We start from the raw sequence: 17,155 nt of genomic DNA on the forward strand, positions 1-17,155 counted from the left end.
ATAAAACAGGGGGTAATTCAATTAAATAAATACCATTCCAACCAGGTTGGAGAAGACTGGAATTGTGGGGTTTTAAGTAAGCAAAAAGGGTCTTTAACCTATGGTTGAACCGACTCAACTTAGCTCAGGGATGTTTAGATAAGGCAGAGAGTGTTTTCCTGGGTTTTCCATTATCTGAAACTGTCTTCTAAATAGTGATGGATGAAGGTGAAGATTCCATAAGTTAATAGATAAGTGTGTGTCTGGAGTGAGCGAGCTAGTGGGTTGGAATTAACTTTTCAGCTTGTTGGGTCCTGGTTGATAGGAGGAAAAACGTTTTATACCCTATGACGTCATATTTTGTATATAAACTGTTGTTCGTGGTTACATGGGAGCGCGCTCCGAGAAGAAATACTATTATCTAATTTTGATAAGACTGGTCTCTGTCTATTTTACGCAAATAGGAATCTTACAAATTCTTATAAAATAGACTGAGTGATTTCATTAATGTATAATTAATAGGAATTATGAAATTCCAGTGACACCAGTATACTGTCTGAATAGAATTTATCACCAATTACAACTGATACAGCAGCTTTAACACTTGACTTTATTGAACATGCATTAAGCAATAAATTCAACATCCGTGACATTGTTAATCTTTTTAACTACATCCTCCCCACAAAAAAAAACAGATCACAATTGATTTAACACACACACACACACACACATGCAACATATATCTTACTTTAATAAGAAAATAAGTGTTTTTTTGTCATTGAAATAAAAAACAAATATTGGACTAAAATGTATTTATCAGTAGAAATAATACAATAATTCAAGAAAATAAATGTTGACAACAAACTAAGAGACTAAGCCATGGAAGATGAAGGCTGGGCATCTACATGACACGTTTCATTGGTTTGGCATTTTATAAAGTTTTATTTTTGAATAAGGGTTTATTACCAATAATCATATAGTTGGAGTCTCCTGCCTTAATCATATTCTCATTGGCTATTATTAGTATAGGAAGATATACAGTAGCCTACTTGAATATTATCCAGATGTTATCCAAACAGCAACAACAACAAAAAATGTATAAAACATTCAGATTTTTGCAAAAGGCACAGCTAGTTTCCATAAAGCAGTTCCAGGCACTGATTTTACACAGAGAGCTCAATTCTGATATTTTTCAACAAATTGGTCTTTTGACCAATCAGATCAGCTCTTTCACCAATAAATGGGCAAAACATCAGAATTGGGCTTCATGTGTGAACACAGTCTTTAAGGCATGGGATGGGGGGGAGATTGATTAGACTCAACTACCTCCATAAATCTTCATTCAAACTGATCAATATCCTCTGGGTTGTCCTGGAATCCAGAGGTCACTATCTCTCGCAGTTTATTTGTTTCCTTTTCAGATGGTGGGGGTAATACTGCATTTAGCTCATATTCAATTTTCTCAAGTCTTGCTTTGGTCCTTGCCTTGTGAAGTTCCTTGTTCTTCAGGACAAGAGCTTTGATTTCATGTTCGGCGTCATCACAAGATGCAGCAAATATTTGCCGTTCAGCTTTGAAACGTGGGTCTTTGGGATCCAAAGCCATGAGTCTTCCTAGGCTGCCAACTCTGTCCATCAAGTACTTGCTGGAGACCTCAGTGTAGGTTCCAGAGATCATATTCACCAGGTGTGCAATGTTGGAAGCTTGAAATGCCTGTTGGTATATCATATCCTTCAAGAACATACTTGAGTCATATTTCAGGTGTGGATTCCTGGCTGTTTTGACAAAATCCTGCAGGGATGTCTTCAGACAGGTGTCAATGATGTTTGACACCATCTGGAAGAATTGCACCATCTTTTGCCATTTCTCCTGCAGCTCTCCCATTGCATTTAGACCTTCAGCCAGAATCCTGATGGTGGTGTCAAAGTCAATTTCCTCTACATGAAGTTGTCTCATTTTGTTGAGGGTTTCGGCTAGCCTTATTTTCTTTTCCTCCATTTTTTCCAGGGATTTTTCATACATCTCGCTGGCTAGTGCAAGCTGGGCTTTCATCTGCTCTATGCGGAAGTGGGCATTTTCTGTCGCAGTCTGACTTGCAGATCCTGAGCTTGCGCTTCGTGCTTTGCTCATTCCGGGCGGATTAACAGAAAAGGCAGATGTTTTTGTGTATTTTTTTCCTGAGGAATCAAACTTCTGTGCAGAGGTCATTAGCTTCCTGATTCTCTGGATCAGTTCTTTGTTCTTGGCCTCATCGTCATGCTTGCCCTCAGGAGCCAATGCACTTAGGTCAGAGCAGATGGTAATGCCCTGTTCACAAATTTTCTCTGCCTGAGGTTTTACGGGACATTGGTCTACGTCTTTTATGTTTGACTGCACATCTTCGATTTGTGTCTTCAACCAATCAACAATCAACTGTCCTGTCTTTTCATCTAAAAACTTTGACCATTCGATTTGATCCTTTTGAATAAGGCCAACTAAGGATTGGGCAATAGCAAGAAGCATAGAAGACTTGCTAACTATATTGTTTGTTGCAAACATGTCTTTTGGACTTCCTGATGTATCATATTTTGTATGTGTATCACTACTGTCCGCTGCAATTGTGGCATTTGTTGCTCCTACAATTAAAGAGTTAACACAATTGGTGAATCCCTCTACAAAGTTCATTCCGATGACGTCCCATCCTGACGGCATGGAGTCGATAGCCTTTCGGAAGTTTTTATTAGCCTCTTCAAGCTTCTTGCCATATTTATTAAATGCCTCTTCAGCTTGTCTATTTTCCTCCTGTAGCATGGTTTTCTTGCATTTTTCGTCCTCCAGCATCTCCCTAACCTCTTTCAGGTGACTGCCATATTTCTGTTTGGCGCATGTGCAGGTCTCTAGAAGCTCTGTAATCAATTCAGTGACATCAAGGAACTTACTTTCAACAGATTTGGCCAGTTCTACACAGCTGGTTGATATGTTGGCAATGCTATCTAATGTATCAGGGAGAAGGCTTTTAACAAGTACATCATCATTCTGGAGAAGTATCTGTACAGTTCTCTTGATGTATGTTGGCACATTTTGTGTGTGTAAGAAAATCTGGTCCATGCTCTTGTGGGCTTGGTTAAAGGCTCGCCAACCTGAATTGCACACCTGCATGAGACAGGCACGGAATGAATCAGGATATTTGATGAACTTGAATCCGCCTTCTGGATTTCCATCCCTGATAGAGAAGTCTTGTTTGGAGGAGATGAAGACTAGCTCACCCAGGAAGGCTATTGACATTGGGGCTGGAGTCAAGTAGTTCTCCCAGTTAGCATGAGCTTGAGTAAGGATTGCAGTGTCCTCTCTGCATTGAGATGCCTTGGTTAAGCTACTTGTAGCTTTGATGAGCTCCTTGGATGCCATGGATCCTAAGGATATATAACAACTTATTTACTATTGACATTTCTATTTACGCTGCGAAGAAGCAAAATCGGTATCACTTTATAATAATGTTTGGTAATAAACCATGTATAAGGCATTTACAAACTGTGCTCACAATGTACTAATCATTACTCCCACATCTGTTATTAAGCTAGTTATTCACACATTTATAAACTACTTTTAAATTATGCATTAACGACTCATAAGATCATTCATAAGATGTTTAATATAGGTCTTTATAATCCATTTACTAAACATTATCAGTCTGTTTGCAGTCCCTAGTCTATAGTAAGCTCTACAGTATGTATGCTTTATAAAGTCTTTCTTAACGTTTTGAATGACCAGTGTAATTTCTCACAAAAAGATGGATGATGTCACTGGTAGACATTCCAGCAGCACCTGATGCTCCTTAAGGTCTCAAAATGTCCCGTAAAACATGTACATGTTTAAAGAATAAAGCAAATATTAAGCAAATATATTTAACATTGTAAAACAGGTTATTTGGATCCTGGATGCTGATTGTTTGACAGCAGGGAGTTATTTATCACAATCCCGTAACGCCTGTTAACAGTTCCATTTGATTTATCAATACGCATCCACTGTCCCACAGACCAGCCAGGCAATTTAAAAACTTAATCTCCCCTGAAAAGAAGCGTCTAGACAATATTTATCCATGCTACTTTTTTGTCTAAACCTTACTGCATGCCTCTCTGACCTTTGCAACAATTAGGCAGGTTTTTTTTGCGATCTCCCCCATACCATGCATATGATAAGACTGACAGCTTTTCTCAACTAAGGCGATTAATTTATCAGGATCATTATAATTGATATATCCAAAGAAATGGCAATAGAAAATGCATAACATTTGCTGTAATTTTAGCTGCTTGATGTGATTGTGTGTTAGCTTTAGTTGGCCAGCTAGCAAAGGAGAAGTAGCTAACCTCCATAGCAACTTTTTTGCTTAGAATGTCCATGCCAATACAATGGACAACCAGCTCATTTGGCTAGCAACTTCAGAATCTCAGAACTAACGACTGGATTTTGCCTGGACTATATCGTATGGTGGAAGGATTAAGTAAAACAAATTTACTCATTAAAATAAAGTTTTTCATGAAAACATGTCATTAATCTTTTTATAATAAGTTGGCAATTGTTTTATAAAAGCAATAAGGCCCTCGAACCTGGGAATTATCGTGAATAACACCCTCCTAAGGGTTGTTTCCCCGGCCCTCCGGCTTCACTTAGAACAGCCTTAGAGCAGCCCTTAGTCGGGAGTTATTCACACAATAATTACCAGGTTCTCATGACTTATTGCTTAATTTTATTCCAAAACAGTCACAATGTTGTAGTAGTGTGATGTGTAATTTCATACACACTCTATGCTGAGTAAAGTTTTGTCTGAAAATGCTAACATTAGCATTTGTTGGCAGTGACTTGTGAAGTGAAGTGGAATGCAGTCACTCCTTAGAGCAGTCCACAGACTACAAGGTGAGGAAAAAATATCTAAATACATTATTTTGCTGAACTATCCCATTAGCTTAAAGGGTTACTACCTTTAAAGGCCCACTAAAAGTGCAGTCCAACAAAGCAAAGTGTGAAAATACTCTGAGGTCAAAAGACTGAAGAACTGGAAGTATTTTATGGTTAGGCCTACGCATGTACTGTAACATGTCTATCTGCAAATACATGTACCTTTAAATGGCAATCACATATTAGTACAACCTAAAATAGTTTTTCGGCTGTCCTCATAGAATAACCCTTCGAAGAACCCTTTTTGGTTCCAGGTCGAACACTTTTGGGTTCCATATACAACCCTTTCCACAGAGGGTTATACATCGAACCAAAAGGGTTCTACCTGGAACCAAAAAGGGTTCTAGCCGGAACCAAAAAGGGTTCTCCTATGGGGACAGCTGAAGAACCCTTTTGGAACACTTTTTTCCAAGAGTTTAGTAATGAAGGAATAACAATCCACTAGAGAAAAACTGTCCGGGCTGGCCGGTTGTTGTCTGTAGGGAGAAGCATCATGCGCACAAGGGACACGTGCCCCCTCAGATTTGTCCTGCTTCAAAAATGTTCAGGTGTTAAATGAATTACTACTGTACTTAACTTTTTAAGCCCACGTTTTATCATTATATTTTTTAAAAGATCTGTCAGTGGTATTTTGCAGAGGGGGCACACTGTATCTGATACCTGATGCTCCTTAAAGTCACTGGCGTAACATAGTTTCTCTGACCCCCCCCTGCAAGGGTGGAGTTCGCTCTAACCCAGTTATAACTAACCTGATTCAGCTTATCAACCAGCTAAATATTAGAATCAGGTGTGCTAGATTTGGGTTGGAGCGGAAATATATAGGACGGTCGCTCTCCAGGAACAGGGTTGGAGAACCCTGCTCTAGTGTGTGCAGATTGCAGGGAAAAAAACTTTTTCACCTGTTTGAAAAATGAAAAATGAAAAATGATCCTCCTATCTCTCCTCCATCCTCACTTACTTCATGCCCTCTCTAAAATAATGCGTGCATGATGCCCCTGTGTGTAGGCTGCATTTCCCTGTTTTATGAATAGTTTGCGTTCTCCGAGGTGATACATTAGCAAAACCTTCGCAATACAACACTTCTTCATGTCCTTGCAACAGTAGTTTTACAACAGCTTTAGTGAATAAAATATTTTATACATTTCCTTACACATCCTGTGTTGTGTGATTAGTCTATTACCTTTGACATTTGACCTAGGACATTTTTGAGACCTTAATTAAGGAGCATCAGGTACTGCTGGAATGTCTACCAGTGGCATGTCCATATTTTTGTGATAAATTACACTGGTCACTCAAAACATTTATAAAGTACTTTTAAAGTAATAAATAACCCTTACTTCAGATTAGGGACTGCAAAATCATTATTAATGAATAGTAAATGGTTTAGAAGGACTTACATTAAACATCTTATGAATGATCTTATGAATCATTAAAACATAATTAAACAATTGTTTACAAATGTGTGAATAACCAGCTTACTAACATTTACAAATATGGGAGTAATGATTAATCAATTGTGAGCAAACTGAAAATGTTTTACAAATGGTTTATTACTGAACGTTATAAAGTGTTACCACACAATTATCTAAATGTATCATAAACTTGAACTAAACCATGGTTAATGGAGAATGTTCTTATTCTTTGACTTAAAATGATGATAGATGGAAAATTAAACATTGGACTGTATGAACTTAATGATAAAAGTATTAAACTTGGTCCACTAATGTTAGACATCGTTAAGAGTTAAACATTTTAAAAAATATGTTTTTGTACTGTCTGTATTTTTTCTCTACAAATATCTAAACATTTTCGCTAATTTTCAACTTTTCCTAGGATGTTGTTTCATACAACCCATTCTTACATTTGTTAACTGGTTATTCACCAATATCCAGAATAACCTGGCAAGGAGTTTGGAAATATCGTAATGCTAGTGGAAAAATAATAAATTAGTCATAAAGTGGTCTCTCAAAAGAGACCTGGACTGTGAAGACTGCCAACAAAAGTAGTTATCATTATGTTGAAATTCTTAACAATTTGCTTTGATAACATACGTTATATTCCTAATTTTAAGCGTTTCACAGAAGAGAAAAAATAACTAAATAGCTTTGAACTGGATACACTTTGCAAATTGGCAAATTGTGTGGCAAGCAGTTTAACGGCAATAGAAAAGCAATCAATCTAAATGCATTACATGACAGTTGAAACAGCGCAAAACAAGCCAAATAGCCAGCAAGAGAGTCATGCTATAAATTATTGATTTATTCTGTTCCACGTGTTATTGTTTATTGACTATTCCATCTTACCACTAAGCAGTTCTCTTCTCCAGAGGATTTGCGATTGTTGGTCTTGATGATCTAGGTTGTGGGATATTTTCAGTCCACACTGATTATATACCTGCCATAGGGGGCATTTGCTCATTTAATATACCGAGGTAAAGCCAGTTTCAAGTTGGATATTCGACGGATGTTCGCGCTTTCAAACCTCAATAGCTTTCTAAACCACTTAAGCCACAGCCTCCAAATAAGTGTCATGATGTTGGAAAAATTGCGCACAACAATGCACACGTCTTATTTTCACGATTTGGACATTAATATGCTTTCCAAAGCTAATAAACATGTGGAAATGTGAGCAGCATTTTGTATTCCAAGTTGAATTAGTTAGGGAGCGTAAACAAAGTGCAAACTTTTTTTTTACATTAAAATATCAATAGCTCCTTGGTCATGTGACCTGGTGACTTCAAACAAGGTTCAGAATGTCCACTGACTACCCTTCTATATTGCACACCCTTTAGTTTGTCAATTTTAATCTAATGTGGTTTTACATGAATTATTCAAAATGTAGAATTTCAATAGCTCCTTGGTCATGTGACCTGGTGACTTCAATTCAAGGTTCAGAATGTCCACTCAGTGGCCCTACACATAGCACCACCTTTCGTTTGTCCATTTCCATCTCATATGGTTTTACATACATTTTTCAAAATGTAGAATTTCAATAGCTCCAGCATGCCAACTGTGGTTCCATGTGCTGTGCCTAGGAATGAAGACAAATAGTTCAACAGAGCAAAGAACACAAACTGGAAGTGCAGTCTTTGTTGTTGAAAATGTATGCTATACCCCATCCACACTGAAGAGGCTCTGAAATGTACATCAACCAGAAAGTTAAACTGTGAAATGTTTCATACTTAATTGAAGTTAAGTGTCTGTTGACATTTTGGAAAAGATTAAAGGTCTACAATTTCTGTTAAATTTGTCAATATTACATTTTTATTCATTGATTTACTGGCCACCATTACTGTGGTTACATATTCAGTATATTCAGTATATGTATTGACCAGCAAACCCACTGCAGCCTACCTCACAAGCTCACTCTCCATCCCTACTTTGGACAATGCTTTGGACAATGACTCTCGTACTTTGCACTTTTCCTTTATGGTTGATATTAACGACGAAAGGAGATATTATCTGTCTCTCTCCTATTGTGTACCACAGTTAGATACTGTGGAAAAATAAAAAAAAACAGTGAAAATAAGTACTTAGAACGACCAATTATTGTAGATAAATATTAAAGAAAAGGGTAAACAAAACACTGGACTGAACCCCCTAATTGTCAAACTAATATTAATCTACAACAATATAGAAGATACATGATGCAAACTGGGTGTATGTATATCCACTGCATGCTTCTTAGGTGTGAAATTCAAATGACCAAGGATCTATTGCAAATTTGAAACTATGAAAAATGTACGTTACACCTTGTGATTTTACAGTACACAAACAAGAGTGTGCAATATAGAAGGCTATTCAGCGTGCATTGGGTCACATGACCAAGGAGCTATTGAAATTCTAAATGTTGAAAAATTCATGTAAAACCACGTGAGATTAAAATTTACAAACTGAAGGGTGTGCGATGTGTAGGCCCACCGAGTGGACATTCTGAACCTTGTTTGCAGTCACTAGGTCACATGACCTAGGAGCAATTGAAATTTTACATTTTGAAAAATACATGTAAAACCATGTGAGATGAAAAGGGACAAACTAAAGGGTGTGCAATGTGTAGGGCCACTGAGTGTGTCACGATCGTCGTAATGATGAGACCAAGGCGCAACGTGAATAGAGTTCCACATTTTTTTTATGAACTGAAACTCACCAAAACAAAACAACAAACAACCAAACGAAACGTGAAGCTACTAGTGTGCACACAGGCACCTAACTGTAGACAAGATCCCACACCAGAAAGTGGGAAAAAGGGCTGCCTAAATATGATCCCCAATCAGACACAACGATAAACAGCTGTCTCTGATTGAGAACCATATCAGGCCAACATGCAAAAACCCTAGACATACAAAAACCCTAGACATACTTCCGACTCCCTACACTGATCCCTCCGCTTCTGTGGAACCGGACCGTGGATAATCGCCGGAGTCTCAGAACTGGGAGCCACCGCTGGAGGATCTGGACTGGAGCGACTCGTCGCTGGAAGCTCCGGACTGTGAAATGTCGCTGGAAGCTCCGGACTGGGAACTGTCGCCGGAAGCTCCGGACTGGGAACTGTCGCCGGAAGCTCCGGACTGGGAACTGTCACCAGAAGCTCTGGACTGTGGAGGCGCACTGGAGGTCTGATGCGTGGGACCATTACAGGTGGCACCGGGCTGATGACACACACCTCAGGGCGAGTGCGGGGAAGAGGCACAGGACGTACTGGACTGTGTAGGCACACTGGAAACCTGATTCGTGGGACCGGTATAGGTGGCACCGGGCTGATGACACGCACCTTAAGGCGAGTGCGGAGAGGAGGCACAGGACTTCCTGTCTGTGGAGATGCCCTGGAGACCTGGAGCGTAGAGCTGGCACAATGCGGCCTGGATGGATGCTCACTTTAGCTCGATATGTGCACAGGACGCACTGGGCTGTGAAGGCTGTTCATGGGATTTATATGTTTAAATGAATGATTAGAATACTCCACCCTGAAACCATATAATTGTATGAAATTGATTAGAATCATAAAATTATAATTAATGATGTGTGCAGTTTTAGTCAGTAAAACAATATATCTGTACAATATGTCTCTACAGTATCTTAAACACATTTAGTCAGTAAAACAATACATCTGTACAATATGTCTCTATAGCATCTTAAACACAGACTGTCTGAGCAAAATTCGGTGCTGACCTTGGCTAGGGGCCACTGAGAGATTTGGTCTCATGGCCTCCCCAATCTTGGGGGAGGATAGGGTGTCACGTTCTGACCATCGTTCGTGTGTGTTTTCCTTGTTTTAGTGTTGGTCAGGACGTGAGCTGGGTGGGCATTCTATGTTGATTGTCTAATTTGTCTATTTCTATATCTGGCCTGATATGGTTCTCAATCAGAGGCAGGTGTTAGTCATTGTCTCTGATTGGGAACCATATTTAGGTGGGCAAACTCCCTGTGCTTACCGGGGGGCTAGAGAGACCGGGCAGGCACCGTGTTATGCTGTGGTGCGCACGGTGTCTCCAGTGCGGGTGCATAGCCCCGTGCGGTATATTCCAGCTCCGCGTATCGGCCGGGCTAGAGTGAGCGTCGAGCCAAGTGCCATGAAGCCGGCTCTACGCATCTGGTCCCCAGTGCGTCTCCTTGGGCCGGCTTACATGGCACCAGCCTTGCGCACGGTGTCTCCGGTTCGCCTGCATAGCCCAGTGCGGGCTATTCCACCTCGCCGCACTGGCAGGGCGACCGGGACCATTCAACCGGGTAAGGTTGGGCAGGCTCGGTGCTCAAGAGCTCCAGTGCGCCTGCACGGTCCGGTCTACCCAGTACCACCTCCACACCCCAGTCCTCCGGTAGCAGCTCCCCGCACCAGGCTTCCTGTGCGTGTCCTTGGCCCAGTACCACCAGTGCCAGCACCACGCATCAGGCCTACAGTGCGCCTCGCCTGTCCAGCGCTGCCAGAGCCTTCCTCCTCTTCAGCGCTGCCGGAGTCTCCCGCCTGTTTAGCGCTGCCAGAGCCTCCGCCTCTACAGCGCTGCCGGAGTCTCCTGCCTGTTCAGAACTGCCAGTCTGCAAGGAGCTGCCAGTCTGCAAGGAGCTGCCAGTCTGTATAGAGCTGCCAGTCTGCAAGGAGACGCCAGAGCTGCCAGTCTGCAGGATGCCGCCAGAGCTGCCAGTCTGCATGGAGCCGCCAGAGCTGCCAGTCTGCATGGAGCCGCCAGAGCTGCCAGTCTGCATGGAGCCGCCAGAGCTGCCAGTCTGCATGGAGCCGCCAGAGCTGCCAGTCTGCATGGAGCCGCCAGAGCTGCCAGTCTGCATGGAGCCGCCAGAGCCGCCAGTCAGCATGGAGCCACCAGTCAGCATGGAGCCGCCAGTCAGCATGGAGCAGCCAGGGCCGCCAGTCAGCATGGAGCAGCCAGGGCCGCCAGTCAGCATGGAGCAGCCAGGGCCGCCAGTCAGCATGGAGCAGCCAGAGCAGCCAGTCAGCATGGAGCAGCCAGAGCTGCCAGTCAGCATGGAGCAGCCAGTCAGCATGGAGCAGCCAGAGCAGCCAGTCAGCATGGAGCAGCCAGAACTGCCAGTCAGCCAGACTCTTCCACATCTGCCAGTCAGCCAGACTCTTCCAGATCTGCCAGTCAACCAGACTCTTCCAGATCTGCCAGTCAACCAGACTCTTCCAGATCTGCCAGTCAGCCAGACTCTTCCAGATCTGCCAGTCAGCCAGACTCTTCCAGATCTGCCAGTCAACCAGACTCTTCCAGATCTGCCAGTCAACCAGACTCTTCCAGATCCGCTAGTCAGCCAGGATCTGCCAGAACCGCCAGCCAGACAGGATCTGCTGGATCCAACTACCTGCCTGGGCTTCCTCTCAGTGCTGGGCTTCCTCTCAGTGCTGGGCTTCCTCTCAGTGCTGGGCTTCCTCTCAGTGCTGAGCTTCCTCTCAGTGCTGAGCTTCCTCTCAGTCCCGAGCTGCCCCTCTGTCCCGAGCTGCCCCTCTGTCCCGAGCTGCCCCTCTGTCCCGAGCTGTCATTAAGGAGGGTAACCTATATAGGGACGCTAAGGAGGTGGACTAAGACTATTATGGAGTGGGGTCCACGTCCAGCGCCAGAGCCGCCACCGCGGAGAGATGCCCACCCACACCCTCCCCTATAGGTTTAGGTTGTGCGTCCGGAGTCCGCACCTTGGAGGGGGGGTACTGTCACGTTCTGACCATCGTTCGTGTATGTTTTCCTTGTTTTAGTGTTGGTCAGGACGTGAGGTGGTTCCGAACGTCGCCGTTCCGCTTTCGCTGCCTCAATTTCCTCCCTCGGACGGCGATACTCCCCAGCCTGTGTCCAGGGTCCTGCTCCATCCAGGATCTCCTCCCAGGTCCATTCCTCCTGAACACGCTGCTTGGTCCTTTTGTGGTGGGATCTTCTGTCACGATTGTCGTAATGATGAGACCAAGGCGCAGCGTGAATAGAGTTCCACATATTTTAAATGAATTGAAACTCACCAAAACAAACAACAAACAACCAAACGAACCGTGAAGCTACTAGTGTGCACACAGGCACCTAACTGTAGACAAGATCCCACACCAGAAAGTGGGGAAAAGGGCTGCCTAAATATGATCCCCAATCAGAGACAATGATAAACAGCTGTCTGTTTATCATGATTGGGAACCATATCAGGCCAACATAGACATACAAAATCCCTAGACATACAAAAACCCTGGACATACAGAAAACCGTAGAGATACAAAAACCTAGAGCACCCACCCTAGTCACACCCTGACCTAACCAAAATATATAGAAAACAGAGATATCTAAGGTCAGGGCGTAACAGAGTATTGAAATTCTACATTTCGAAAGATTCTTGTAAAACCATGTGAGATGAAAATTGACCAACTAATGGGTGTGCAATGTGTAGGGCCACTGAGCGGACATTCTGCACCTTGTTTGAAGTCACCAGGTTACATGAAAAAGGAGATATTGACATTTTACATTTTGAAAAATGCATGTAAAACCATGTGAGATGAAAATTGACAAACTAACATCCCGTGTCTATGCCATCGAGTTAGCTACAACCAATTTTGAAAGTGCTAGGAGTCATGTTTATAGAGCTATTGAAATTTGACCAATTTGATTTGTCACTATGTTGACGGTCCCTAACTGCTGTTGGTGGACGTAAGGAAAACTACAGGCGAATATCCAACCTGAAACTGGCTTTACCTCGGTATTTATATTAAATATTAAATATTTGCATGTTTGCAGTGACAAGTCAATTCTACTTTTCTAGAAATGTTTACATTTTGCTGAATGATTGAATTAATCAATATATTTGGTCACTTGAAAAGTACAATGAAATATCCACCTGTATTTTTTTGTCTGATGAAGTAAGACTATTTAAACAGCAACAAAACAATAGCAGTATTTGACAGCAAAGTGTACTGACAGCAAAATAGTTTCAAATCTTATTTTAAATGTATGATTTAAATATAGTATAATTTTGTGAACTATAGTTCATAAGCTTTCCACACAAAACTGTATGAGCATTTATAGATCCCAACATGATTGGTTAAACTGTATTGTACATATTACACAACAACCACCATACATGCAAAGTATAAAAGCTGTTACCATCTGGGCAATACATCTCACACACCATCCTCACCAAAAGAAGGGAACCATCCTCTGGTGAGTCAAAAAAAATAAATTGTCGTCTGTCTTGCCTTTTACTAATGTAAACTTGTCACTTGATAAGTTTAGTACTTCTGATGTCAATACAAAACACGTTTGAATAACTCAATTTGTAAGTGTTGTTTAAAAGTGGATTTATTACAACTAGTAAATTACAACTATTTTATATGTATTGTCGTCATTCCTTAACAGTACCTAGTCCATGATTTCTATGATGTCATGAAAAAAAGGGTTTAATGTTTGAACTGTTATCACTTTCCCTCTAAACAGACACCATGCTGTCACAAGAAAGAAGAGAGGAGGACTTTTTGAGAGAAGTTGTCCCTAGTTTGAAAAATGGAATGGTTAATTTCAGAGATATGGCAGATATTCTACTCAATTTTGATAAAGATCAAACAAAGGCACTACAGCAAAAGATTCAGAAAGGACTAAATAGCTTTCAGCAATCTGAAGCTGCTGCTGGTCGACAACTAGCACATGTAGACAAGTACTATGAGGAGCTGACATGTAAGAAAGGAAAGCTTGAGTCTGAGGATAGATGTCTGAAAACCTGTTTAGATAATCTGGAGAGTCAACGTCAAGCTATCAACGATTCCTTGCAGAATTACAGTCAGGCCTTAGACAGAGCTAACTGGAACAAGATGTCCACCCAGAATGCTCTGGATGAGTGCAGGGACAGGGCAAGTTACAACGAAGGAATAAGGAATGCTGGGATTGGGATTATGTTTATTCCCATCCTAGGCCTCATCGCAGGTAAAAAGGCTATTCTTTGATATATTTCACACAGAGTTGATAAAAACACATTTGTTTATCAGATAATATGTTAACTACTAACTACCACACATAGTAATACTAATTTTCCATATTTTTTACTAGCACTACTACTGTACTAACATAAAAATATTAGAAGTAATCATGATAAAAATGCTAAAAACGACTTTCCCTCTCAGGGTCAGTGATGGTTGGTGTTGGAGAAGTAGAACTAAATAAAGCTAATAGGCAGGCACAGCAAGCACAAGAGGAAGTCAACCGTTTTCAGAACTTGGTTAATTCCTTCACCTCACAGTTAGCTACAAAGAAGCAAGAGAAGACTGAGCAAGAAAGGATGATTGAAGAATGTCAAGGCAACATCTGGAAGACCCATGTGAGTCTCAAGGAGATGAAGAGTAAGCGGATGAAAATAGCTGGCTTTCAGCAGAAGTTGAGGAACGCTGTCCACTTTCTAAGTGTCTTGGCTGGCAAAGCTAATGTTGCCATGGTTGTGAGCTCTCAATCTGTCATCTTCCTGGAGCCACTGTGCACTGTAATGGCAGATATTGTGGGCCTCTTTTATCAAGCTGTAGGTGGGAAGTGTAATCAGTTCCTGCAGGACAGGGACATACAAATGGCAATTCAGAGCCTGCAGGATGTCAATAAACGAGTCTCAGCCATTACTGGCGAGCTTGGTCTCCTAGATGATCAGTTTCTTTAAGCGAAGCGTGTCTTACCAATATCATTTGTAAAATTAGACATTTGTGCTTTGTGTGGAATTAAATATATTAATTTAGATTGAGATATGAATATATTAATTTAGATCATTTGCTGATTTGTAACAGTATTTACTGTAGGTCTACATCTTGACATTTTCCTTGCTTTTGTCCTGATGATAATGCCATTAATTATGAGAGAAAGTTAAAAAGTTATTTGTTTCCAACCTGTCACTTACTAATCGTACATGCATACCAGTATTGTGCTGTCACAATTGTTTTAAAAGTTTCAAATCAAGAGTGAAACATTGAGTATGTAGTATGAAATATCTGCGCCTTTGCTTTTTTGAAACAATACAAGTTTTCATCTTCCTCTTCATTAATATCGTTTCCATTGTTCATATTATTGTATAATTTACATACTTCATAATGATTGATAATATGACATTACTGAAAGTAATTACAACTACAATAAAGTCTGTGAATAATTATTAAAACAAACGGGTCATGCCTGATATTGACATTCGACACAATTGTTTACTCGCTCACAATTAGTGTGTCATTACATAGTCACACATCTAGAGCAGTGGATCTCTATCTTTTGTGATTACTGTACCAACCATCACATTTTCTCTGCCCAGAGTACCACCAATGTATCCCCTCGTGCATTTGACCAGTAGTCCTATGATCTTATGAGTTTTTACAAGTAGCCCGTGTGGATAGGCCAAATTCCCTCAGAAAACCACTGATCTAGAGGTTGTATTTTCAAGAGAAAACTGTTTACACAGCATTACTTGTTTATTGTCCTAACATTTCAGTGTTTCTATAGTCAGTCACTGTGGAAAAATGTGCAATTTTGCAACATTTTCACATTTGAACACATTAATATGAAATGTGTGAACTACTGTAGTGTCAGAAATATAGGCATACATATTAGCTTAAATGCATTTCTAAAACAAATTGTATACACTAATACTAAAAGCACTCTCTACATTATTTTCTTAAAGGTCCAACTTCACAAACAACTGATCATGACATTGTGATATGGTTACAAGGTCACAGTGTAATAGTTTAAGACCAAATGTGTCCTTCATTCCCATGGCATGCTTCTCAAGCGTCCAATAACAAGTTGATACTTTTAAATAGGATATGGATACATGGGCTCATACTGAAAAGACTGTCGAATTATACATTGACTATTTTCTGGGGGAGGAATTTAAGCATGAAAAACTCAAGTGAGCAGATACAATACCAGCCAACATTTTTTGACACACCTACTCCTTGCAGAGTTTTCTTTATTTTTTATATTTTTAACATTGTTAAACTATGAAATAACACCTATGGAATCATGTAGTAACCAAAAAAGGGTTAAACAAATCAAAATGTATTTTATATTTGAGATTCTTCAAAGTAGCCACCCTTTGCCTTGATGACAGCTTTGCACACTCTTGGCATTCTATCAACCAGCATCATGAGGTAGTCACCTGGAATGCGTTTCAATTAACAGGTGTGCCTTGTTAAAAGTACATTTGTGGAATTTCTTTCATTCTTAGTGTGTTTGAGCCAATCAGTTGTGTTGTGACAAGGTAGGGGTGGTATACTGAAGATATCCCTATTTGGTAAAAGGCCAAGTCCATATTATGGCAAAAACAGCTCAAATAAGCAAAGAGAAACGACAGTCCATCATTAAATCAAATCTAATTTTATTGGTCACATACACGTGTTTAGCAGATGTTACTGTAATTAACAATATTTACATATTTGGACGAGCGATGTCAGAGCGGCATGGACTAAGATACAGTAGAATAGTATAGAATACAGTATATACATACGAGATGAGTAACGCAAGATATGTAAACATTATCAAAATGACTAGTATTCCATTACTTAAAGTGGCCAGTGAAGTAACCAGTGGCCAGTGACAGAGACCAGAGTCAGAGCGGGCAGAACTGTAGCGGAGAGGAAAACAGTGTCAGGCAAGGAAAACAGGCACAACAGGATAACAGGATCTGAATAGTACCAAACGGCTAGAGACGTAGACTGACTGAGCAGAGATTACGTTCAGGCAGCGTGGAAGTGGCAGGGCTGAGTATTTATAGAGGTCTTGATTATGGAACAGGTTGCAGCTGGTGGG

General features: G+C 40.9%; 3 protein-coding genes across 3 annotated transcripts in view; 2 read left to right on the top strand and 1 right to left on the bottom strand.

Annotated features, from left to right (window-relative positions):
• Positions 1–568: 568 nt before the first annotated feature.
• On the bottom strand, positions 569–7,339 carry LOC110505672 (uncharacterized). The gene is made up of 2 exons (XM_021585052.3): positions 7,218–7,339; positions 569–3,371 (listed from the first exon to the last, which is right to left on the bottom strand). The coding sequence occupies exons 1-2, from the start codon at positions 7,330–7,332 to the stop codon at positions 1,318–1,320; spliced, it is 2,169 nt and encodes a 722-aa protein (XP_021440727.3). The 5' UTR covers positions 7,333–7,339; the 3' UTR covers positions 569–1,317.
• A 3,108-nt stretch (positions 7,340–10,447) lies between these two features.
• The window catches only part of LOC149972110 (uncharacterized), a 395,887-nt gene continuing 389,179 nt past the window's right edge, over positions 10,448–17,155 (top strand). Inside the window, exon 1 of the mRNA XM_090219321.1 lies at positions 10,448–10,721. Coding sequence (XP_090075447.1) covers positions 10,484–10,721 — 238 coding nt within the window. The 5' untranslated portion in view covers positions 10,448–10,483. The remainder of the gene's footprint in view (positions 10,722–17,155) is intronic.
• On the top strand, positions 13,242–15,522 carry LOC110505673 (uncharacterized). Its single transcript, XM_021585053.3, has 3 exons — positions 13,242–13,552; positions 13,826–14,308; positions 14,506–15,522. The coding sequence occupies exons 2-3, from the start codon at positions 13,831–13,833 to the stop codon at positions 15,024–15,026; spliced, it is 999 nt and encodes a 332-aa protein (XP_021440728.2). The 5' UTR covers positions 13,242–13,552; positions 13,826–13,830; the 3' UTR covers positions 15,027–15,522.

Source organism: Oncorhynchus mykiss, chromosome 25 (genome assembly GCF_057628025.1).
Source record: "Oncorhynchus mykiss isolate SJ-2025 chromosome 25, ASM5762802v1, whole genome shotgun sequence".
Taxonomy (NCBI): domain Eukaryota; kingdom Metazoa; phylum Chordata; class Actinopteri; order Salmoniformes; family Salmonidae; genus Oncorhynchus; species Oncorhynchus mykiss.